The sequence below is a fragment of the Electrophorus electricus genome, chromosome 5, assembly GCF_013358815.1.
Source record: "Electrophorus electricus isolate fEleEle1 chromosome 5, fEleEle1.pri, whole genome shotgun sequence".
NCBI lineage: Eukaryota > Metazoa > Chordata > Actinopteri > Gymnotiformes > Gymnotidae > Electrophorus > Electrophorus electricus.
This window is the reverse complement of record NC_049539.1, coordinates 28,281,424-28,307,986: the sequence shown is the minus strand read 5'-3', so window position 1 is coordinate 28,307,986 and position 26,563 is coordinate 28,281,424. Positions and strand designations below refer to the sequence as shown.

Here is a 26,563-nt window from a genome sequence, read left to right as displayed (position 1 = left end):
TGACAAAAAATGTTTTGAGGAATGAGGAACTTTATTAGATATAAATAGCGAAATGTTCTATTATAACTGGTATCTTAGCTAGCCTAGCCAGCTAACTTAGCCAGCTAGTTAGCTAATGTACCTCAAGAAAGGTAGCTAAGCTAGTTAGCCAGCTAGCTAAATTACCCGGCCAGCTGTATATTTTAACTTGCATAACGAACACATTTTAGCACAAATAGCAAATATTGTAGCTAGTTAGCTGTCACAAAAGAGTGTTGTTCTTTGTAAGTATAATGTGGATCTATGATGGTGTAATTCTGTCATGTTTATTAGCTAGCTAGCTAGTTATTTAACGTTGTGAACATGACAGAAAACTCCTAGCTAACTGTATTAGCTAGCTATGTTAGCTAGTTAGCCTGATAAATGTGTGCATGTTTGGTCCGGGGCTTGCTTTATTCAGCTACAGTACAGTCTTATTTGGTTAAATTAGCTAGCTGGCTAACTAACAATGCCTAATGAAATCTAAAACTGTGGGTGTCAAAGGGGGGTGCAGGTGTCTGCTTGCGTATCTTCTGCCAAGAGCTTGGTAGGCGAGCTAATTAGTCACCTGACAACTGGCCGTTTAGCAGCTAAATGTAGGCCTGTGAGTGGCAGCAAACGTCTGAGGCATTTTAGTGAGTTGTTTCGTCTTAAAGGTTTTGATTCATTTTGTTTTGCAACGAGAGACACTGCATTTAAATTCGAGAGGAATTTTGTTCCTTAAACCAGCTAGTGACCTGTTAGATTTTATTATTGCAAATATGTAGGTACATGACAGTACGCATAGAACATATTAATTAGTTAGAGCTTATTTGTACCTGGGTAAACAAAGGAATGCCTCATCCCTATGTTGATATTATGCTTATAATTATATATTATTATTATGCTTATATTAAGATAATTGTGTTTCTCTTTCCATAGGTTAGTTTCTAAAAGTAAGATTAATCTTTCATATTAAGATGGACAGTGACTGCATATTAAGATGGACAGTGATTTGACTTTTTGTCAAATTTCTTTTGGAAGCAGTAGACAGCTCATTTGTTTTTTCAATAAATTTTCAAAATGCACTCTTAATATAAAGCAGGGTCATATGAGTTGAAAGATATCAAAAAAATATTTACAAGCCAGTATTGTTTAGTTGAGACTTTGTTTGCAAGATAAAAGAATATTTTTTTGAGAAATTTGATAAGTTTAAATATTTTGCTTATGTGTCTGTATGTCCATAGGTCTATGTCAGATCCATTAAAAGTGAGTAGAAAGTTATTAAAACTGTCATTTCTGCATAACTGCGGTGGTTCTGAAGTTACTGAGATTATGTGGAAATACCAGTATACTTGAAAGCATTTGTAAATTAGCAAAATTAACAATACATATATGAAGCTGAAGTGCTTTTATTATATAGCTAAGCATTGTTGTGCAGAATACAAAGAGTTAGCTGTCCACATATAAAACAGAAACAGACCAATGGATACTTTCACTCTATGCAAGACATGTTAGTCAGTCAGCTAACTTCAGTATGTATTTACATCTGGTCATATGTCATTGGATTAAACACATGTAATGTAGGTATTTGCTGCTATTAAAAGTGTCAACACACTAAGAACATATTAATTAATAACAGCTTATTCATAACATAATTATGACATTTTAGCCCACATCCAAGTTGCACTCTAAGCAGGACTTTAGCCTGAGTATTACTGGCACTGACCTCTCTATTTTCACATGAAGATCTGTATTTGATAGAGACTATAATGCACTTCTGTAAGTCGGCAAATGCTGTAAATGTACACTGATGTCCTCATTTATGTTTCTGAATGTTCAGATTACCTCACATCATCTCTAAGTAAGTTAAAGAATTACATTTGTGGTTTAGCCTTTGTTTCCTTTTAAATACTTCATAAAACTGGCATCGGTTTTTACCATCTAAATCATAACCTTCTGTATTCAGCGAATACAGAGAGCAACTGCAGCCAGTCTAAATGTAAAATGATTTAAATGAAGTAAATGACAAACATTCCTTTGAAGTATTTTGGCTCTTGTACAATGACACCATAATGTGGGGAAATTCTTTGACTCTTATTCAGTGACATTAGAAAAAAGACAAATTACAAGTATAGAAACATTGAGAGTAACTGGTTATGAAAGGGGGAAACTTGGTGACAGTATATTTAAAGCTAGCTACAACATGTCTCAACAGCTAAGAATCCTCCCATCCTCAACTACTCCACAGCAAATTACATTTCATGTTTAAATACCATTTAACAGTATTTCAGGATTTCGGCATTATTGCAGGATTACATTTAACATTTAATCATTGACATCATGTGATGTAGAGTAGATTTTAAAATCAGTTTATTCTTTTTTTAATATGACAAATGATGGATTATTAGTATAATCAATGTGGTTGCTATGGTGTCGCTAGGGTAAATGTTGAGGGATATATTTTTGTGGGGGTAATTTTTCTTGCACGTAAAATGGAATCCTGAAATACTGTTGACCTGTTAAGCCATTCCCAGGGAGTTGTTATGTGAATGGCAGGATGATACCAAATGGTTGCTATGGTGTCCCAGATGGCTGCTAGGGAATTACCAAGTGGTTGCTTTTGGGGTAGTTGGAGAAAGATGATGGGATATTTAGATGTTGGGGTAGTGTGGTTGAGGGCTGTTAGTCTAATGGGTTAATTGTTGTTTAGGGGTATTAGGCTGCGTGGGAAATGGTTGAGGGCAGTTTGGCTGATGGGGTAGTTGTTTAAGGACTGTTCAAGTTCAAGTTCAAGTGTGGTTTATTTGTCACATACACAGTCATACACAGTACAACTCGCATGTACAATGTATATGGTTGTGTATGTATATGTACACAATGTACAGAATGTACAGATCTATTTGTAAAATGATATATTTACCGTTTTTACAGTTTTTATGTTACATGATGGAATAGAATATCTATATATATACAGTTATGTTACATGGTGGTGGTGGTCCCCACAGTTTATCAGTTTCCCTGATTCAGGGCCCGAATGGCCTGTGGGAAGAAGCTCCTCTTCAGTCTCTCTGTCTTGGTCTTCAGGGAGCGAAAGCGCCTCCCTGACCTCAACAAAGAGAAGAGCCTAATGTTGGGATGGGTGGGGTCCTTCACAATCCTCCTGGCCTTGGTCTGGCCCCGCTTGTATTAGATGGTCTGCAGGTCAGGAAGTTCCGTGTGAGTGATGCACTCTGCTGAACGCACTACCCTTTGGAGTGCTTGTCTGTCCTGCTTGGTGCTATTCCCAAACCAGACTGTGATGTTCCCCGTGAGGATGCTCTCGATAGGGCAGGTGTAGAAGTTCCGCAGTACCTGTGGTTGTAATTTGAAGTGAAGGCTAATTGGCTATGGGGTAGTGTCCAATGTCAGCCAGAGGAGGATGCCCCCCCCCTCCTCTTTGAGTCTTGTTTCCTCTCAAGGTTTCTTCCTCTTGGTCTGGGGAGTTTTTCCTTGCCACTGTCACCCTTGTCTTAGTCACTGGGGGCTTGGACTTTGACATTTGTAAAGCTGCTTTCTGGGGTAGGTGTTGCGGGCTGTCAGTGGGCTATTTGGCTGTTGGGGGTATTTAGGTTTGAGGGGTAATAGCATCAAAGGAAACAAATAGGCAGCTCTGAAAGTTCTCTGTGTAAAGAACTGGCGGAGAAAGAGCGGAAAGCTCTTAGCATGAAGAAAGTGTGACGGAAGCACATGACAGCACCACACTCCTCCTCTTCCTCTCCTTCATCACTCTTTCTCTCATACACCCCATGTTCTCTCCTTCCTCTCTGGAACCCTGCTGTGCTACAGCACTCAGCTACTAGTGTACACCTCTCTCTCTCTCTCTCTCTCTATCACAAACACACACACACACTACACCTCACTCTCACACAAACTACACATCTCTCTCACATACACACACTGTACCTCCGTCACACTCTATACCTCACTCTCACTCTGTCACATACACACACACTACACTTTTCTCTCTCTCGCACACATATACTATACCTCTTTCTCACACACACTACACTTCTCTCTCTCACACACATATACTCTAACTCTTTCTCACACACACTACACCTCGCTCTCACTCTGTCTTTCCCACACACATACATTACACCACTTTGTCTTTATTTGACATGTACAAAAAATCAAAGCACTCAACAGCAATGAGAGTCAGCATTCAGGAAGTTGAGAAAATCAGAAGATGAACTTCTGTACTACTGATACCAGCAGGGGTTACTACAAAGGAATTCCTTGAGATCAACTGAAACTTTAATTCTGGGGTCTTTTATCCTTCTCCCTCTTAGTGAGTGTCATTCCTCCAATCATAGTCCTCTCTCTTATTTTCATATCTCTTAGTGAAGTATCATTCCTCCAATCATGATTCTCTCTCTTATTTTCATATCTCTTAGTGAAGTGTCATTCCTCCAATCACAGTCCTCTCTCTCATTTTCATATCTCTTAGTGAAGTGTCATTCCTCCAATCACAGTCCTCTGTCTTGCCTTCTGTTATTAATCTCACTTTCTCTTCTAAAGAGCTTTGGACAAACGTCCATTAATACCTGCTTGATCAGACCATCATTGTGTATTAACACCTGCTGTTTTGTCATCACTTTTCTCCAGTTGTTATTTATGATCCAGGTTATGGTGTGAGTGTGTGAAGGTCTACAGCATTGTTGCCCTGATTTACTGTCTTAAATGAAGTCCCAGGTCAACAGATTTACTGTGTTAAATTAAGTGAGAGCAGTAAAGAGAAGGGGGAGGTATATTTTTATCCTTTTGTTCAAAAAGTGCAAATAATTGGCCGCTTAAATTTGTGTACACTTAGTGTACACTTCTTTCTCTCTCTCTCTCTCATATATACATATAATCTCACACACACTACACCTCACTCTCTCACACACACTACACCTCACTCCCGCTCACACACACTGCCACCTCTCTCTCTCCTTTCTTTCTATCACACACACATACAGATTCACACACACACACACACACACACACACACACACACACACACACACACTTCACTCTCTCTCTCACACACATACATTACACCATTTTGTCTTTATTTGACCTGTGCAAAAAATCAAAGCACTCAACAGCAATGAGAGTCAGCATTCAGGATGTTGTCATATCTCTTAGTGAAGTGTCATTCCTCCAATCACAGTCCTCTCTCTTATTTCCATATGTCTTATTGAAGTGTCTTTCCTCCAGTCACGGTCCTCTCTCTTATCTCCATATCTCTTAGTGAAGTGTCATTCCTCCAATCACAGTCCTCTCTCTTATTTCCATATGTCTTAGTGAAGTGTCATTCCTCCAATCACGGTCCTCTCTCTTATCTCCATATCTCTTAGTGAAGTGTCATTCCTAAAATCACAGTCCTCTCTCTTATTTCCATATGTCTTAGTGAAGTGTCATTCCTCCAATCACGGTCCTCTCTCTTATCTCCATATCTCTTAGTGAAGTGTCATTCCTCCAATCACAGTCACAACAGTAGACACAACAGTAGTAAATGTAATTGATTTATTATTTATTAGCTAAATATATGCAGCTGACGTGCTGTGATGTCTTAGTGTCAATATGATGAATGTGAACCTTGATGGCAAAGTTATAGGTTAGTTCATTATGTAACATAATGTAATATTGAATATAGTCTGATAATGTGCTCTCAGTGTACTAACTAGAGTAAGTGAGTTATAGGTTAGTTCATTATGTAACATAATGTAATATTGAATATAGTCTGATAATGTGCTCTCAGTGTACTAACTAGAGTAAGTGAATTCCTTTGTTTTCTACTTAGAGGCAGTACAGAAGTTTGAACAGAAGTGAAAACAGAATTCTTTTGAATTACTAAATCACATTCAATCATTTAATCAAAGCTGATGTATTCTTCAAAGTTCAAAATCAAAAGTCAGGAAATAACGAACCTGGCAACATTAATGAATGATATTAATGTTCGTGACGAACACCAACAACATTCAAGATGCCGATAGTGGCAGGTTGTCTCGCTGCATACGGGAGTGATTCGGAATCAGAAAATGAATCAGCCCAATACAAGTCCCGAGAAAGTAGACCCAGACGCAATCTCACATCTTCAGCCTTTAAAATCTGTAAGAAAGACGAGTTTATCTGTTCTTAATTCAGCACCTGAGGTCGCCGTCAAGGTATGGTACATGTCGGCTAGCATGTCTGGGTAGCTAACGCTAACTAGCTTACTCGCTAACGGTAGCTCGATTAGCTAGTTAGCTAACCTAGCTAAATAACTTGGTCAGCTAGTTAACGCTACCTAGCTAAATAATTTTATTTGACGCGTTTCTCCGTGTGGTTAGGTTTAAAACCTTTATATAGGACTCGTATACAGTGACATGAATTGTGGTGTGCCGCCTAAAAGACAACGCTAGCGTAACTAAGAATATCATGAAGTAACACAATGTGTAAATAGCTTGTAAAGTAGCTAGCTTGGTGGCTATCTTAATATCATCCATTAATGTTGCCTAGCTTCGTTATTTCCTGACTTCTTAAGTATTTAGCGTTCGTTGGCCATCTAGATTGTTCATTTTACTATGTCTTCGTGTTGCTGTATTGTAGGAAGATGTTGAGACGGGCACACACATTGATCCCTCGCTCAAAGAGGTCCTCTACAACCCTACTTACGAAACCATGTTTGCACCCGAGGTAAGGCCACGGTCAAGAGAGTTTATATGTGGTAAAGGAACCATTTCAGTGTTTTGTTTAACGTAAAGCCCCGTCTTCTGTGTGTTGTAGTTTGGACCAGTTAATCCATTCAAAACGCAGCAAATGGCTGCGCCAAGGAACATGCTTTCTGGATATGCTGAACCCGCCCATTTAAACGACTTCATGTTTGAACAACAAAGAAGGACGTTTTCCACTTTCGGTAAGGGACATGCCTATTTTACATATACTAAAGAGAATCTGTGTCTCAGAATGATTTGATCATGGTGCAATAGCCAGTGTTGTCAGTATTCTCACCACACTAGTTATATTGAGTATTATGAAATATTCATACTTAGTTTAAATCTTTATTTCTGAGCACGAGATGTTCACTATATTTTAATAGGGTATGCGTTAGACCCATCTGTGGACAGCAGTCAAGTCTCATCCAGCAGCTACATAGGAGCAGTGGAGGAAGCAGAGAAAAAGAAAGGTACTGGACATGACCTGGTTTTTCTCTGCTCATTGGTTGCAATGGGCTGTGGGTCTGTCTGAAGCTACGACCACCCCATCCCACCTTCCCTGCTGCTGCTTGGGCAGTTCTTTGCAGCTGTGCACATCTGTTCTCCACAGGGTTGACCGTGTTTGAGTCGGGCCTAAAGAAGGAGAAGAGGAAGCGGGTGAAAGGGGGAGACGCGTCAGAGATCGACAGCTTTTTGGGGCCCTGGGCCAAGTATCAGGATGAGAAGGACGTGGCCAAACCTTCAGAGGTCAGAATTTGCCCACATGGATTCCTTATACTCTTGAGAATCACTTGTTTGTTTGTTCTTTTGTTTTGTTTTTGGATTTATCTTTGCCTGCTTTGCACCTTTTGGAAGACAGTCTAATCCAAATTTGTTAGCCGTTACTTCACAACATAAAGGCTAGGTTTAGCCTAGGCAGCGCGTTTATATATCATTTACTTCAACTGCACTTTGAGGATCCCACTCTGTCATATTCTGTTTGATAGGAGGAGCAGAAGGAGCTGGACGAAATCACGGCAAAGAGGCAGAAAAGAGGCAAGAATGAGGAAGAGGCCCCTGCTGAGGAGAAAACCATTCTACACGGTAAGACACGTGGCAGCTGTTCCAACCCATTACGCTTCACAGAGTCGGATTTACTTTTGTCCGCAGCATGAATTTGTTCAGCTCCCGTTACTTTCTTAAAGATAGCAGGACTATCATAATCCCTCTCAGTTTCTCTGATTTTCTTTTTGTTGAAATGGCTAAAAGCCTCTTTCCTCACCCTTTGATTTGTCTTCGCTCCACAGTTAAAGACGCGTATGACTACCAGGGCCGCTCGTACCTGCACGTCCCGCAGGACGTGGGCATTAACCTGCGTTCGGCGGAAATACCCGACAAATGTTACCTGCCCAAGAAGCAGCTGCACGTCTGGACCGGGCACACCAAGGTGAGGAGGCGTGTGTGTGTTCTTGTGCATTCACATGTGCACACATGTTCACATGCGTGCGCATCTGCTTTTGTGAGTGGAATGTAGCGAGAGTAGACCAGCTCTGATTTAATTATCTAATGGTGTGCATAATGATGATGGAATGACAATTAGTTTTGTGCATGTATTTGGGAGTGAGAGAGCGAAAGGGAAATGCATTACAGAGGAGGTTGCTTTTGTGCTTGGTGGGACATATCCAGAGAAATGACTTGCCTACATGGTGCCGTTTTTGAATGGAAGTGTTTTTACGAAGTGGCACAATATGAACAAAATATTAATTTCAGCTATTTTGAATAGAGATTGCACTAATACTTGAGCTGGAACACATCCTGTTTTGAGTTTCATCTCTATGAAATCCTTATGTTACATTTATATTGGACTTTTCTAGCCAAGGGTGATTTATAAACTATGTTTAGAAAAGGGGAAAGAAATTGTATATTCAGTCAATATACTATAATGTAATTGATTTGTAGATTTGTCTTAGAGTGGTACTGTGGTCACAAGTATTAATTTAAATGAACTGTGAGTAGTGTATTGCATTACAAAGTTAGAATGCATGTCTGTGATTGGTCAGGAAGTTTGAGTAGCTGTGATTTGTTAGAACACAGACTACATTCACCAGGGCTATCAGCTACAATTGGAGGGCCCTGGACGTATGCAGTGGTTGGGACGTTCATATGGGAAAAATACTGCCGTTTGTAACTTGCAGTGTTCTGAAGCATAAACATAATTTTGGTTTTAATTTTGCAGTTAATGAATTGGCTCAAGTCTTGATTAGGATTAGATTTACCCTGTCTCACATAATGTCTGCTTTCAAGGTGATTGGTGTTTGCTGTTTAGACTTGTGAACTCCTTAGCCTGGTCTGATATTCATTCACGGTATTTTCTGGAGCGCTGGAGGTCAACATTTCCCTCTCTCTCCTTTTCTTGCTCCTCCTTTCTTCTATCCCTTTCTTTCTTTTTCTCTTCATCTCTCCATCTGTGTGTCAGCCTCAGAGCACTTCCTGTATTTTAGCAAGTGTCAGAATGTTGATTTGAGATCAGCTCCCTCACATTCTTTTCTGTTCCCAGTGCCCAATCCCAAGTCCAGAACCTTGGGGCTGTTGATATCTGTTGGAGTCGCATCATATTGGCATCTAAACTTTGAATGTGGATACATTGTGTGATGTCAGTTATGTCTGTGTGAAATCAAAAATGTTTGCGCTTAAGCTAGCAAAGTGAGCTTGCTGTTGAAATGCCACCATTTTACATGAAATATGTACAGAAACCCGGTCAGGGTGCTACTGAAGTTAGTAGAGCACTTCAGTACCCATATCAAGGCCTGATGCTTCTGTTGCCACTTCTCCACTGTTCGTTATGGTGTAAAAGGCATCAGTCCAGGCTCATTTTGTTAACGGTGGGAAATGTGGTCAACACTGGGTGCTGTCAATCGTTCCTTGAAAACACTCTCTTTAGTTTATCCACGCAGCCACAGAATAATCGGAACGCAGCTCTCAATTAAGGCAGCACTGAACATTACATTTGTGGGCCATGACGCCAGTGTGCGAAAGAGTAGAAGCTAACCTTGTGGCCCTTGTAAATGGCTCTTGAAAGCAGGTGGTGTTTAATTGCACATGAAGTGCACACACACAGTTGGCTCATCTCCTCTCCACTCCACCTTCCACTCGTAGGGTGTCAGCGCCATTCGGTTGTTTCCTGGGTCTGGCCACCTGCTTCTCTCCTGCTCTATGGACTGTAAGATCAAGGTAGGTTTTATTCCTCACACTCAGACTTATTGAGCATGCCTCTGGGGAAAACAAAGTGGTGTTCATTCTGATGGCTGTTTCTGAGGATGGTGGGTGGCTGGGGGGTTCACAAATTGTTTTTCTAAGCAATTACTCTTTGTCTGTAATTGTTTTTCATAAACATTCACTATTATAAGCATCGGCAGGGATGTGTTGCATAATGCCGAATACCTATGCCTAACAGGCTCCCAAACGTGGGTATTCGGTGAGGAATAGGATCGTTTATTTAATTTATGTAGTACTTTTCTCACTGTTAAGGCCACTTTGCAATAGCAATAATAATGTTACAAATTAGTGGTCGACCAATTAATCAGCTGATTAAATGCCATTTTGTGACAGTCGGCTTTAGCTGATCGCCCCCTCTCCACCCTTCACCCCTGTGGCAAAGTTAGTTTTATAATTGCCTTTGGAAATTGTTGCATTTTGTTTTCTAATTTAGTTGCTATATTTTTTTTTAAATAAGTGCACTACAGAGTGCAGATCTGCAACAGAGATAATGCAGACAATAACAGTGTTAAATGTTCGTTTCAATTCTGCAGTTTTTGGTTGCAAGGTGCAAAAAGTTATACCAGTATTATATATTGCCCATCTGCCTCCCTACTCTCTAAATATTGCCATCAGCCATTGAAAATCTTATAGCGGTTGCCCTCTAATACAAATAAAATAAGTTACAGATAGCTGGGTTCTGTACCTAAGATGAGTGATTTTACTTTTACAAAATAAATTGTTGCTACATGCAATATCTGATCCCTAACCATTCAAGAAACTTTTGGAAGTCTGTATAAGGAGAGCTGAATAATGGCAAAACAGACTCTTTGGCTCTTTTTAGAAGGCTTCCTGACTGGATGTCAGTTATTTTCAGATACCCTTAGACAAACATATAGATATGTCATAGTCAGTAGAGGTCAGGACTGCCTGCTTTAGATTTACATTTATGGCATTTACTTGACGATATTATCTGAAGAGACTTACATCTTTGACAGAGTACAATTTGAGCAATTTGGCACCAGTGGGGCTTGACCTGGCAACCTTCTGATTACAAGTGAAGTATCTTAACCATTGGGCTATCACTGCCAAATCAATGCTTTAACTAAAGTAGCAGCTATGGGTTTTGCGAAACAAATCTCTGGACAGTCCACTCCGTATGGGCGGCTCTGCACAGAGGACAGCAAATCGGAGTTCAAATGTTGGGTCATTTTCATAATTTGGAGCATTTTCTTCTTAGCCTACTCTGCAGTGTGATTATAATTTGATTTATTAGCCCTAGCTTGCAGATTGCCTTTGCTTTCTTCAGCCATGCTAACAATCATTTCAAATTGCTGAAAGCAGAATTTATGAAGAGATCATGGATGTGTCCACCAGCCAACCCACGCAAACATTTACGCACTGTTTCCTGGGAAGACATTTTAGCACTGCTTCCAGTATCTGCCATTTGTCATATCTGTGTTGCATGGGATTTAAAGCGCTTTTTTCCTTTTGCAGCTCTGGGAAGTCTACAGTGACAGGAGGTGCTTACGGACATTTATTGGTAAGAAGGAGTTTTGCACACACTCCTTACGCCGTGCATGAGCCATGGTGTTTCCCGTGTAGCTGTTTCGTAATCCAGAAAGCTCTTGACTCCATCTTGGAGACATTTAGGGCACAAATTTTAAAGGAAAAGAACTCAGGTTTGCAGTGTACCTGCAGAAAGATCTGGTGCTCCAGATGAATATAGTGATATTATTTTGTTTGCACCTCAAGGCAGAGAATTGATGAGACTGAGCTTGAGAACATGAAAGGCTCTCAGAACACGGTGCCCTCTGATCAATGTCTCTCCCTCTTTCCTTGCTTTCCTCTGTCTCTCCCTCCTCTGTTCTCTTTATTGAGCTTTGTCAGATACCACCAGAATGTTTTTGCTTGTGTTATGGTTTCATGAGGGAGCGTGCAGGTAACGTGTACAGAATCTTCTGATGTTTTCCCAGCCTATAGACGAAGTGGAGAGAAGTCCAAACGGGCTTTTCCACTGGTCCGGTTGTGCTTGTCGAGATGCATCCATCATGTATTATTCAACAGTGAGCTCATGGTGGAGAAAACCACAGAGACAGTCGCTGACAGGCAGATGTGAAGAGGGCTGTTAAAAAGGGTGGACGGAGAGTGAAGTGTGAACGTGCATCGGTGCACAGATGCCTTAACTCTGCACACTTGTCTGCAGGATCAAAACGGATGTCATGAACATCAGCGTCAATAGCAACAGCTGACTATGTTCTGTCGCTAATTAGAATTATGCAGATGCCCTCGTGCTAATTGGTGACTGCCAGCCCTCATTAGCACGGCTTGTCGGCCTGTTCCTTCAGTGCTAGCTTTCTTCTTGAAGTGCTGCTAGATTGTGCTGCCATGTGTGGCTGCAGCGAATGCGGATCTTGGCTCTTGGCCGTGCTTGGCCCGTTGTTTCCGCTGAGGAGAGAGGGAGGCGGTTGGCGGGTGGTGGAACCCCGCAGCATGAGCACCGGCTCACTGGAGGCGTCGTTAAGGGGTCCCTGCTATCCAAGCCAGCATCTGTGGGACACCGCCCCGGTTACATTAGCCAGCTCTTGCAGAAACCCCTCCAAACCAGTGCTGGGTGGTCCACAGCAAGTTTTGTCTCATAACTGTCACACATGTTCCATGTACAAAGAGAAAAGAATAGAGCAGGATTCTTTCACGGTCTCTCTCACATGTACTGTCACATTATATTTCTTGTTCTCATCTCATTTTATGCTGGTGATCTCAGTTTACTTTATTATATGTGCTTGTCCGGGACACAACAGTGTCAGAACAGATGAAGGCAAATGCTAATGGCTTGCTTTCTCCATGGCCCTTCTCCTTGCTGTAGGTCACAGTAAGGCAGTGCGCGACATCTGCTTCAACAACACTGGAACTCAATTCCTCAGCGCCGGTTACGATCGCTACCTCAAGCTGTGGGACTCTGAGACAGGTGAGCACCACGCACACACCTTTGAGACCAACCTGTTTTCTGTGCCTCCTTAGCTTCGAAGTGTTTCTCTCGCATTGAGATAGCATGCAACTTTTCTGTAGCTGGGGTCTTTAAAGAAGAGCACTCTGCCAGTCATGTCTCTGTATGGACGGGAGTCTCCTTCACCAGCATGTACTCGTCCCTTCTCTCCGCTCCTCCACTAGGGGGAGCCACTCGTACAGGGTGCACAGGGTTGTTCTTGGCTCAGATTCTGAAGCCGGATGTGCGGTAACTCGCACCGCTGTGCTTTGATCAGTGCCATACATGTCTGAGCTTAGGATTGACTCACTCAGGCGGGCTGCGTCCTTCCCACCCCGTACTCCTCTGGGGAGAGGAGTGCACCTCCTGTGAGCTGAAAGAGGTTGAGGGGTGGAGGATGTTGGTGTGCGCTGGCCACTCTGACAGAATTCCTTCTGCCTTCAGGTCAGTGCATCTCCAGGTTCACTAACAGGAAAGTCCCCTACTGTGTAAAGTTTAACCCAGACGAGGACAAACAAAACCTGTTTGTTGCCGGAATGTCGGACAAGAAGATTGTGCAGGTAAGCTATGTGCATGCATGGGGGGGGGGGGGGGTGTACGTGTGCACATACCTGAAAGATAGACTGCCTAAGACTGTCCTTAGTGTTCATCTTGCTGTTAGTTTTTAGGTGTTAGATTGTCCACACATGCATGCTCGCACATCCCCAAACCCACACCCAAGAGAAGCCTTGGTTACCCTCAGTAAATCTGAAGACAGGACCTTATTTCACGCTCTGTGCTTCCCTCAATAGAAGGAGAGAGTGTTTGTGTGTGCATGTGCAATGTGAAGGGGAGGGGTACTGAAAGATGGCTAGATTCACATGAGTCTTTCTCTATAAAGGAGGGATAGAGGGAGAAGTTGAGAAGGAGAGCGAATGAGTGCAGTCCTTCAACAGCAAACATGATGGGAGCAAATAATCAAAGCTGAAAAACGACTCGCCTCTCCTTCCATCAGCCTCTCTGTCACAGGCAGAGAGCAAAAGTCATCATCTGATCTGCTACCCTAGGCTTACATTAGAGAGAGTGAGTGTGTGTGTGGAGAATAAAGCCCTGTTCCTGCCCCGCTGTCAAATACCTAGTGGGACATCCGCTCTGGGGAGGTGGTGCAGGAGTACGACCGCCACCTGGGAGCCGTCAACACCATCACGTTCGTGGACGAGAACCGCCGCTTCGTCAGCACCTCCGATGACAAGAGCTTGCGCGTGTGGGAGTGGTGAGTGGGCGGTGCCACATTAACATATGAATGAACAGCCCTTTGTTTCTCATTGATTTTTAACTCGGTGTGTTGTATGTGACCACACTGAACTTGATGGGTTGCTGCTTAATGTGTGAGTCAAATGCAGAATTGGCCAGCAGTAGTTGGATTCAGTGCATATGGGGAAAGTTTTTAGATGCATATTTAATATTTATTCATTTTCAAATGCAAAACATTTGACTTAAACTGTGTGTACAGACACGCTCCAGCTGGCAATGTCAACACAATCTGTAAAAGACATTAAGCAAATGCACTGTTTTAATATTGTAATTGCATACAGTACCTAGGTAAATAAGTCCTTTGCCATGAGACCTCCCTGCTTGTGTAGTCTCCATTGCTCGGGGCCCCTCACCAAAGCTGCAGATCACAGTTCTTGCAGTGGTGATCGTGGTCATGCTGCCACCTTCTTCCCCAGTGGTCCACGCTCTCGTTTAACGAGCCGGTCTAGCACGGTCTCATCAGCCCCGCGGATGCCCCACCCAGCCACCCGCTAGGCTAGTTCTGCACCTCCACTCCACTTCCTGAGCCATGGAAGAATGTTGGTTTCCTAACAATGCCATGGGCAGAGGTGTGGAAAAAATAACCATCTTTGCTTGCACATGCGTGCACACACGTTCACAGTCAGTGAGGAACATCTTCAGAGTGGCTAGTTTGTGGAGGTTTCTGCCTTGAGCTGCATTTGTAGAAGCTTTATTGTTGCTGCCCCCCCCCCCCCCCCAGCTTGGCCAGCAAAGATTTGAGCACAGTGTGCTTTGCTGAACCATAACGTGGATTTGTCTGTTGTGTTGGGTGTCTAGTATTCAGACCCCCATGCTCTCACTGTTTGTGTGTATGTGTGTGTGTGTGTGTGTGTTTGGCAGCACGTGTGGGTGGTTGCAGTCAGTATTTTTAGTGATATAACTTTAATTTTCATATTCATCATTTGTCAGCAGATCTTTAAAAAAAATTATTAAAATGTGTACTCAGCCCCTTCACCCAAGTTCTAGGTAGCAGTACTTTTGCTACCAATAACAGCTGCAGTTAACAGCTTTTATCTTTCTTCCTTGCAGATTTACTCCGGGTTATTCAGGTTGGTTGGATAATGCTTATAGAACAGCTTCCAAATCGTACGTCCAATTTTCAGTTGGTTTGAGATCAAGACTTTGGCTTGGCTGAGTGCAGCTCACTCACCTTTTGTGTTGTTCATCCACTCCTACATTGCTTTGGCCTTGAGCGTGGGATCATTTCCTGCTGAAAGCTGAAACTTCACCCAAGCTTTAGCTTTTTAGCAGACTGAAACAGGTTGTTCTGCAGTACTTATCTGCATTTGCACTATGCATTTGTCCTTGTAACTCTCTTTATAACAAGAAGCCCAGCTTCTGCTGAAGAAAAGCCTCCCCACATATGATGCTGCCTCTCTCATACGTCACTGTTGGAGAAATGTTGAGGAACGGGCAGTGGTGCACATGCAGCATTTTGAAAGTGCCCAAAACCTCCATTTCTGTCTCAAGTGTTATAGACAATTGTATTTTCACTCCAGTCTCAGTCACTGAACTGTGTAGCTCCTTCAGAGTTATTGATGTTCTCTCTGTGGTTTTCCTTCACAAGTCCCCTTCTTGCTCTGATCCTGTAGTGAATTCATAAAACCTACTGCCAGATTTAACAAGATGTTAGTAACAAGTAGCACTGCAATAACAAGATTCCACATTCATATGTGAATTACTGGCACATTGAACCCTTTTACCGTGATTATATGGTGCTACTGCATTTTGTCCTAATTTGCATATGGCGATAGAGATTCATAATTGAACAACCCTCTGCAAAAATATAGAACACCTGGGGTTAGTCAGTTATCTGTCTCTTGGTGAGAGTCTTTAGAGTGGACTTATTTACATGTAGATGTTGATTGGCTTTCAGCTTAGGCCTTGGTGGTAGTTTGACACTGGGGCACTAATTATTGCCACGGTAACTTTTTAAATAGGCATTAAATACCATGTATCGTGTAGTGTGTGGCACAGGGCAATTACTGTCAGATGTGATGAATGTAGCAGTTTTTGGGTTCGGCCATGTCTAAGCATGATGCAGCTCCATTTCCTCACAGTTGATCCAGTAGCACTTAATGCTATATCCAAACACTTGAATACTATTTTGTGTGATTTTGCCCTATCTTGTGCATCCCTACAACTTTAGCCCTAATTTCCTTTAGAATACTCTTTGGTAATTATTTTCATAGCTTTTCATCTGATTTACAGTCTGACCAATGGTACTTGAATTAATTTTCTGGATAAAAAGTAAACTTGGAGCTTCCATTGTAAGTAATTAGTCATTTTTGTCAGAAAATTTTATCTAAAACCAATATCACTTCAAGGCAGGCAGTACAGTTCTCTTGGAGAATATATTAATCTGATTTGTTAGTAGTGTAATGGATCAAGGAGAACATGAACTTTTTCACATTGTCATTAGCTATGAGACATTAATTTGCTCTTAACTTCTGTGCGACATTGCCTTTTGATGAATTTTCACATCAATACACTGTCTTAACTGTTTAAATCTCCACTTTCTGGAGATTTTCTTTTTTTTTTTGAGTCACTCCACACTGACATGTGCTCCCTAGGTGGTGAGACGGATGAGGATAAGACTGGACTGCAGTATCATTGTCTTACAAGCTACATTTTTCTCAGTAGATTTTGTAGCTTCTGCCAGTATTTGCGTTTTGTAGTCTGGGAAGGACTACAAAACCCACTGTCTCTCTTTGGGGTAGGAAAGATGACAAATTTACCTTCTTTGTCAACAGAGTGGCACTGGCTAATCAGGAGTGTTTAGTTACACAGCCAGAACAGAAAGAAAAGGAGGAAAACCACAATAAAATAAGTTTGAGGCTCAAATATTTAAAAATGTAGCTCCACATCATTTGCACTTGTTTGTGTAGGTCGAGTGGCCCGGTCTGCTTCCTCTACACCATAGTTTGGTGCTAAACATTAAATGCACTCACGTTGCATGAACTGAAGGTGTCTGGTTTTCATTCATACCTTTTAGGGACATTCCAGTGGATTTCAAGTACATTGCGGAGCCCAGTATGCATTCGATGCCTGCGGTGACGTTATCACCCAGTGGTGAGTGTGCTTTTGCTTGGGCATTGCTTCACTGGTACAATACCTCCTCTGCATGCACATGCACACACCCACTTTCCTTTCCACTTTCAGACTTCCATTAAATTCTTTGTCCCCAAAGTGAGTAGTTGTGCGCATTTTTTGCCTTTCAAATGTTATTTTTCGATTCCATTTCTCTTTCCCCCAGTGTCTCATGTGAAGTTCTCAGATTTTGTTTTTACACATCTTGTTTCCTTCCTGGTAGTGCATGATTTATGGAAATCTTACGTACTCTCTCACTCACATAAAGACCAAACTGTAGGAAGGAAATGGAAAAGAGGCAGAAAAATGAACTCTTCCTCACCTCTCTTCCCTTATTCTTTCTTTTCTTTTTCTCCTGCTCATGAGTAAATAGCCTTCTAAATGCTTTATTTATTTATATATATTAGTCTATTTTCTTTTGTTTTCAATTTCTATTTTCCTTGAAAGCGTGCATTGAAGGGCTTGGGCCCGTACGCCGTTAGGGGGAGCCAAGCAGGCTGGTGCAAGTTTTAACTGACTATGCAGTGGGCCTAATGTGGGGCTCATGCAGACTGAGCAGGGAGCCGCCAAACACACGATAGATAAAAAGCAGCTGTTTTGCGGCTGAAGTACGCACTCGAGTGCCAACTCGAGCGTTCACTCGAGCTGATCAAAGGGATCGCTACTTCAGTGGCCAACGCCACCTTTGATCTCGCTGACAGCCACGTGTATCAAGGCAGGTGGAGGTTGCTTTTTTCTCCTCCGTCACACGTGTTTGTTCTCTTTTGAGGGGGATTTTGTGTGCTGATCTGCCTTTGCCTTACTCTTCACGTGGGCAGACGTCTGAGTCGAGAGCACATCAGATACTCAGCTGGCTTTAGAAACAGCCCTGCTACCATTACAAAGTTTAGTTCACCACTGCACAGTTTTGAACTGGATATCTTTATCTGTATGTCTGCTTGCTTTCTTGTAGGCAAATGGCTAGCCTGTCAGTCCATGGATAATCAGATCCTGATATTCGGAGCCCAGAATCGGTTCAGGCTCAACAAGAAGAAAGTGTTTAAGGGCCACATGGTTGCCGGGTATGCCTGCCAGGTGGACTTCTCTCCTGATATGAGGTAAGTGCTCTCCTCAGTCACATGACTCTCTTTCCAGTAATGGATCTACCGTAAGTCTATAGTGGACGCAGTATCATTGTGCTGTGCTGCCATAATGTGCTTGTCTCATCGCCCCCAACTGTAGTTATGTGGTGTCTGGTGATTCTGACGGGAAGCTGGTACATCTGGGACTGGAAGACCACCAAGCTGTACCACCGAATCAAGGCACACGACAAGGTGTGCATCAGCGCCCTCTGGCACCCCCACGAGACCTCCAAGGTCATCACCTGCGGCTGGGACGGACAAATCAAACTCTGGGACTAACAAGACAAGAGGGGAAAGGAAGGGGAAGAGCCGGTGGAAGAGTGAGCCTCAACAGCAGAGGGAGGAGACAGTCAGGTTGCTCCATTTAACCCCCCACCATGGTCTTTGCTCAGCTGAGCAGCTTTAGCGTCTGCTCCTTAGTAGAGAGTGGCTCAGTTCTCCAACCCTTGCTGTTTCACTGAAGTATTTTATATTCTAGGCTTTGCTCAGTGCTGTGTGTGAATACTGAAGTTTATGGACTGGCATCCAGTCCTGATTTCTAGTGTAATTCCCCGCCCCCCCCCTCCCCGCATATGGGCCTTTTAAATTCTCTTCTATATTTTCATTTCATTATTAAGGAGTCCTCCACTGCTAAAGCCGTGCATATCAGCACTTCAGTTCAGCGTGAGGCATCTGTTTCTGAGTGTAATAAAACATTTTGTACATCAGTCTGTTTGGTATCACTGGTGATCAGAATCAGACATGGCTGACAGCACAAGGGGTTCTCATTTGTATATTTGATGTAAGTTGTCTCTATCCTCTGACTACGTTGTATGGGCTAACCAAATGAATCACCATGGCCAGTTCCTCTCCTCTAACCTGGTCTAACTGGATCTGATCAATATTATAGTTGTTTTACATGCAGCTGATATTTTAGGATGATTTTGGCCCTCATTTTCTAATCATCTGAAATGGGACAAATGTGTACAAAACATCTTTGTTTCCAGGCTGAAAGTGCTATAAATAATTTTTCTAGAAGACATTTGGCAGTTTCTGCCCAAACTTCACTATGGCCTTTAAACAAGCTGATAGCAAACAGCCAACACAAAGCTAAAAGCAGATTAATAACACGGGACTGGGAGGCACTAATCTGCCTCGTGTCATGAATCTACTGATGCAGTGACAAACTGCATTGCTTCCTTTTGATGATAAACATGCCTGATTCTCAAAGGCAAGTCAAATTTCCTTTGGACGGCGAACGTACTTTGTGCACCACAATCAGATGATGATTTATTGTTTGCTTATCTTTGAACAAGAGGAGTCAAGGTGAGACTGCTAGTGCAAAGCCCCTATTTTGCACTCCTTTCTTATGCCACTTTCATTCCCTGTGAGTGCAGTTCATTTACTCGTTTGTTTGGTTTAATTAAGTGCCCAGAGTTCTGGCTTCAGTGAGGAGCAGATGCCTCGTTGGAAGCTATATAACCAGGCATTTGACTTATAAAGGGGGAGACTGCTTTGTAAGTGTGAAAGGCTGGGTTCTATAGTTTTTTGTTTTGTTTTTACACATAGGAGACCATAGTACTGAAAGCGAAAGCACATGAACGCGCTTAAGCAAGCACGGCTTATGTCTCTCACGCACGCATGCACATGCAAGGGAAGTCAACTTCCTGGGTCTCATCCATAATTTATCACGTCACTGTATTCTGATGCAGCAATGTCAAACCATTTCTATGTAGTCAGCTAATATTTCAGTGAAGCTTTATGTGCTGATGGTGATGATACTAAAAAAAATTCTCCCCAAGGATGAGGGAGGGAACATTTGTCCAAGCAGTCTGCGTCGACAGCCCAGGGGCTCATTCTCCTGTGCTCTCTGACCAACCTTCTTAAATCGCAGGACCGCTCTGTAGTCAGCTGTGTGTCTCTTAGATTTTGACCATACCAGAGACAAAACTAGTCTGCTGTGTTCGGTTTGAGCTCTTTTCCTGCCTGTAGCTCTATTCCAACCTCATTACTTCTTTTATTTTGAGCCTGTTCATTTGCCTGCCAGCCAAGACTCGCTCACCCTGTGTCTCCCAGAATGAAGGGTCATCGTTCTCGGACCAGATTCTTCCGATAAGAGGCGGAGGGTCAAACGCCTGACCAGTAGCCAGCAGTAGACGGGCTCTCTCCCGCGGAATCTTTTCTAACTGCGTCGCTGACCCTCTGGAAATAATGCGACCTTTACATAAAACACTGCTGAGCGCTTAGAAGCACTTATAGCCCCCCTTTGTCCTCATCTTTTTCCCTACAAAGGATGATGCAGCTCTGCCATATGAAAACAGCACTACAGTGAACAGGCCAAACTGTCAAATCTGAACACATCTGGTTGCAACTTTTGGCCTCAAAGTTTACTTTGGTCAGCACAGCTGCCATGCCCTTCTGAACAATGTTCCCCTTAATTCAAATTCGTGCCAGGCAAGTCGATCTCCCTGCGGAGCGTAACGTGTGTTGACCCACCCCAGTATATAAGTGCTGCTTGTGTTGTGTAGGTTCCTCTGAAGAAAGAGGCGTGGCTTTGCGGAGACAGTGTAGCTGCGTTAGAGACTGAAATGTGCACGCTCATGTTCTCTCAGCAGGCTAAACCAATAGCGCACCACGTTTGGCTCGTCCCCGCCCACCTCGAACCCCGCCCAATGCAGGTGGACCTCGAGAAGCAGGAGGCCTACAGAATGCAAAACTCCTTCCAGGACCAGATTCTCTAGAATCTTCCATTCCGCACTCTCCATGTCTACCTTCAGCACATCCACCTGTGAGGAGAAAGCATGCAAACAAGCATTCACTTCATCAGTGATTCATCGTGGACTAACAATCGCACTGCATATGATTCTTTTGTCTGACTGTTGGCAGGAAACCAGACAAAGAACAGCTAAACTTCGACTGCTGAGATCCCTTGCCTCATTATTTCTCATGCATTCAGGACTTTCATTAAAAAGGTTCAGCCTGCTGCTGCCTGAGTGAAGATTAACTGTTAACTCCAGACGGGTGTTTCACACACACATGAATTGAGGTGCATTCCCTCTTTCTCCATCTTGTGTCCAGCTAGAACACTCCCTAGTCCAGTTCTAAGACAATGGCTCATGTTGTCTGCAATTTTAGAAGTTGTCTGAGCCAGTTAAAGTAACTTAGGTCCTCAGTCCAGATTGTTTTTTTACATTAATCTCTCTACAGAGAAATGATTGTGTAAATGATTGGTGATTCATCTTGCATTCTGAGTTCATCTGGTACGTTGCTGCTGCTTTTACACCCTGACTCAATGTTTATTAAAGCGATGGGGTCAAAGGACTTTCTCTTTTGACTGCCTGCCCATTATAATAATTAAAGCACAAGTTCTTTATTATATCCTGCATTAAAAAATTAATACATCTTCTTGAGCACTTGAATAAATTAAAGGTCCCTAGTGTTCCACCTGTTTTTGTTGTTTAAGTATAAGCAGATAAGTTTGAATATAACCCCTGAAAAGGGTTCTCTCCTCCACAGGCACCAAGTTGTGCTTTTAATTTGTCGACTAATTATCAAACCCCTGATGACCTGAATGAAATGAGGAATTCAATGTCTTTTTCTTTTTTTCTCAAACTCCAGCTTTGTCTGCACTTGTTCAGTTGGACAGGAATGGGGTGTTTCATGCTGGCTAATTAACATTTAGGGAACACTAAAGAAGCTATTTGGGAATGCAACCCTTTGGCGGGACATTAATGATCTAGCTTTAATTACACTCTCATCAACGTGCGTATATGAGGAAAAAAAATCCATGAAGATCTGCTACTTCCTAATTTTTCCACACTTGCCATCTTCAACATGAGAAGATATATTATTATGATTATTATTATTATGATTATTATTATTATTATTAATAGTAGTAGTAGTAGTAGTATACACTCTTTAGAACCCATTGGAATGAATGTTATGATTTAAACATGTACTTTTTCATATAGAAACTGATTCCTCCTACTATTAATTCAGAAGCGCTTGCATAGCCAATGAAGGACCTCTGTCCAAAGCATCGTGTTTCTCTGGAAACTGTGTACTTCACTACAATTTTGAATTGAATCTCTGCAACTTTTATGACAGTACACTACAGCTGAAGAAGATTCCAGAAAGGAACCAGAACTTTTGTACTATACATTGCAAGGTGGGGCCTCCATGGATCAAACTTGTTTTTCCAACACATCCCACAGATGCTTGGTTGGATTGAGATCTAGGAAATTTGCAGGCTGATTCATCACCTTGAAAGCTTTTTTTGAAATTTTATTTTTTTCCAGTGTGGTAAGGCACATTATCCTGCTAAAAGAGGCCATTGTCATTAGGGAATACAATTCCTATGAAGGGGTATAGTTGGTGTACAACAATGTTTATGCAGGCAGAAAATTGCCCTTGCCTCCTTCCCATAGTGACTGCTGGTGATATCTTCCCCAGTTACACAAAGCACCTGCACTCAGCCATCCACATTACATAAAAGAAAACATGATCCACTGGGCCAGGCCACTTTTCTTCAGTGTCTACATGACCCTGTTGCTGGTTCACTGCTTGTCTTTGCTTGGGCCACTTTTGGTAGGTACTAACCATTTCTGGGAACACCCCACAAGATCTGCCATTTTGAGGTGCTCTGACCCAAACTAGGCATCACAATTGTCAATGTTCTATAGTTCCTATTGGTTGCTCATTTTCCTGCTTCCAGCACATCAACATCAAGAACCTTGACAGGTGCCAAAGGGCTGGGATATATCAATGTTATTCATTTTCCCTATAAGTGGTTTTATTGTGGATGATCGGTGTATATTGAAGGTAGTCTATTGATTTTAAATGTAGTTCTATGTTCCTCTTGACAACAAGGAAGCATGCTTAGGTTACAAATGATGAACACTTTATAATGAATTTAGAAATGATTGGCTTACTAAAAAGCTAGATCTAGGCAACCTTCTTAAAATTGTTTAGTGTCACCACAGCTCAGTGGTTAAGGTACTTGACTCATAATTGGAAGGTTGCTGGTTTAAGCCCCACCACCGCCAGGTTGCTGCTGTTGGGCCCCTGAACAAGGCCCTTAACCCTTAAAAGTACTCAGTCATAATTGTAAGTTGCTTTGGATAAAAGCATCAGCTAAATTCCATAAATAAAAGCTTAAAAGTCTGAGGTAAATTAAACTCCTAGCATGGTCGCCTGTGCTAAATCAGATTTCTCTCAATAAATTTTGTTTCCCCCAGAAGACCTTTCTTGAGATGGTTCACAGAGTGTGCACTTCTGAACTAGGAACCCTAATCCCAGCACCTGTTTTTCAGCATTCTTGATGTGATAAGTGGCTCATAGTTCTGAGCAAACAATATTGGCCATTTTCCAGGACAAAACCTCAGTTCAAAGTTTAACAGTTTTGGCTTCAGGACATGAATTTTCAGCCTCTGCTTTAAATTCAATTATGGACTTTGCGGTAATAGGGATGAAACACTAATTATGGTGGGAGAGCTCAGAAGAATGACTAAGATAAGCCAGCAACAGAAACTCTTGGTATGGAAATTAGAGGGTGAATTTGAGTCCTGTCAACACAAGGAAGATACATAGACCTACTTCTGAAAAACTGCACAGTGACCATTAAAAAACAAATGTAGAACTGAAATAATAAAACACAGTTAACAAATATGCTTTAAAAGAAAAAAATATAAACCATATAGCACTATACAGCTGCTAACATTTCATATTATAAATGCTAAGGAGTAATGATTATATAATACTGTCACCTTAAATGAGGAACTGTTTGCCATTCAAAAGCACCAAATTATAAGCCATCATCAGAAAAGTATTGCTGTGGATGACCTCAAAGGTACTCCAGTCCTCAACAATTTATGCAGTTTCTAGGAAATTAAATTTGTGTAAATAAGATTTGGCAAAATAAGTGGCTTAAAAGTCTGAACTTTCCATCCAAATATATAGCGGAGGCCCAGTGGTTCATCTCCCTAATCAGAAGTGCAAATGGATCAGCAAATGGATTTGTTTAAATGTCACTAATTGTAGTTAATTGTATAATGCCATCATGCCTTCCCACAAGAAAATAAAACTGGGGCACTTACAAAGAAAAAGGCGGGAGAAATGTCCCACCTAACTAGTTTCTATTTGAATAAAGGTGAGCTTCATTTAAATGTATTATAAATTTGACTGTTTTTAATGTTTATTCATGTTTAATTTTTATATTATGTTCTTGGAGCAGTAATGACGTCTTAAACCAGGGTGCCCAACTCCACACCTGGAGAGCCAGAGTCATCCACAGTTTTAGGAATTCCCAGGTGTGTTTCCTAAGTGTGTTTGAACAGGCTCAGTGTACCTCTAATTTAAACCTTTTTGCATCATCTGTGAATTACAGTATGATATATGCAGTATATGCCTGAATCTGAAACACATTCACCTCCAACTTTATCAGAAACACCTGCCTTGCACCTCTACTCAGTGCTGGACCCTTTTGTCATTACACCCCTTTTATGAGGGTGGCCTCATGCCTGTGGTTCCTTCTGGGTCTCTTCTTTTAGGTCTGCTGCCATAGATAGATCTGCTGGAGTCCATCTTTGCACATTATAGTTCTCTAATTTACACACCCCTTTACCTGGATATGCCTAATAATCTATTCTCTCTTCCTGCCAAAGTACACCTACCCCCGATGTCATGATGTTACTGAGCCTCAACCCGTCTCAGCTGCCATAGCTACTCCCACCACCCCCTGATGTCCCCTGCTGTAGCCCACCACACCTCCACCCTACCAACTCATCAGTTGCTCTTGATGGACGTTCTCGTGCGGGATTGGTTTTGGACATGCATACACCATTGGGACCAGACTAGGGATTCTGGAAATCATTTCATTTTATTATTGTCTCTATTGTTACTATTGTGATGACCATTGTCAGCCAGAGGAGAACCCCCCCACCCCCTTTGAGTCTTGGTTCCTCTCAAGATTTGTTCCTCATCCTCCAGGGAGTTTTTCTTTGCCAGTGACACCCTTGGCTTGCTCACTGGGTGCTTGGACTCCGTCATTTGTAAAGCTGCTTTGTGACAAAATCTGTTGTAAAAAGCGCAATAAATACATTTGATTTGACTATTATAGATGCATTTTATAGGTGTACTATTACAGTCTGTAGTCTCTTGTCATGCACTATATGTCAGCCACACACTATCCCAGTCACCTGTGGTCAGTTTCTGACAGGATGTTATTTGGGTAGTGGGACATTTTCAAAGAGTCACTGACAGTGACACGGTGGTGGCAGGGCTGTGGGTGTTGTGCCAGTATGATTGCATCAGGCACTGTAGTTTTTCCATGTGTCAGCTTCCTCCATGGGTTTAGAGTGGTTTACCCCCGAAAACATCCAGGCAACAGGTCATCCTGTGGTCAGAAACCACCCAGTGAGTTTGAGGGTTACAAGCACAAACTGCACAGAAACAGAAGGGCTAACAGCATCTAATTGCACACAGTGTTTCTTAGAAATAAATGTCACTAATGAAGTGGGTGGAAAGTATATGTGGTTGCATATTTATCTTCATTTACTCTGTCTCCATGTTTAGCTAAACAGAATGGTCTATCATTATTGAACGTCTGTCTTAAAGAATATTAGCACCTTTTGACTCATCACATTTTTTCCTTGTCTAGGATTAAGACAAGCAAAAAGTCATGTGAGAAAATATCTGTTTATCATCTTATATGGATAATAGAGAAATTGAACCCGTCATTCAAGTTATTCAAACAATTTTCTCCTTAAAAATATTTCATTATTCTATATATTCTTATAAGCAAAAGCTGACAAATATTTACATTCACATTTGACCTTTGACCTTTTTGTAAGAACCCTTGAGTCTACAGGAACTCCTAAGTCATCTTGCATGAGTTCCTATTTCATTGGGTGTAAATATCTAGCAACACACAAGCCAGATACCTTTCATCACCCATCAACATTAGAGAATATACAAATGGTATTAAATATTAATGACCTTAATCAATCAGATGAGACAAAAGCTGTAATAAATAATGCCACTCCTACTATTACTATATCCACTATACTATATTCACTATTAGGAGAATGATTAGGAAAATTTGAAATGAGCTAAAACGGCTG

The 26,563-nt window shown here is 41.9% G+C and overlaps 1 protein-coding gene across 1 annotated transcript; it reads left to right on the top strand.

The window, feature by feature from the left end:
- The first annotated feature begins 6,031 nt into the window (after positions 1-6,031).
- Positions 6,032-18,993, top strand: LOC113569251 (pre-mRNA-processing factor 17-like). Its single transcript, XM_035526014.1, is given in 16 exon segments — positions 6,032-6,188; positions 6,613-6,699; positions 6,790-6,919; positions 7,103-7,189; positions 7,330-7,466; positions 7,706-7,802; positions 8,006-8,145; positions 9,855-9,929; positions 11,451-11,496; positions 12,820-12,921; positions 13,384-13,499; positions 14,058-14,191; positions 17,249-17,325; positions 18,296-18,440; positions 18,565-18,598; positions 18,600-18,993. Coding segments are annotated over 16 exon segments (1,677 nt in total). The 5' UTR covers positions 6,032-6,062; the 3' UTR covers positions 18,744-18,993.
- The last annotated feature ends 7,570 nt before the right edge of the window (positions 18,994-26,563 follow it).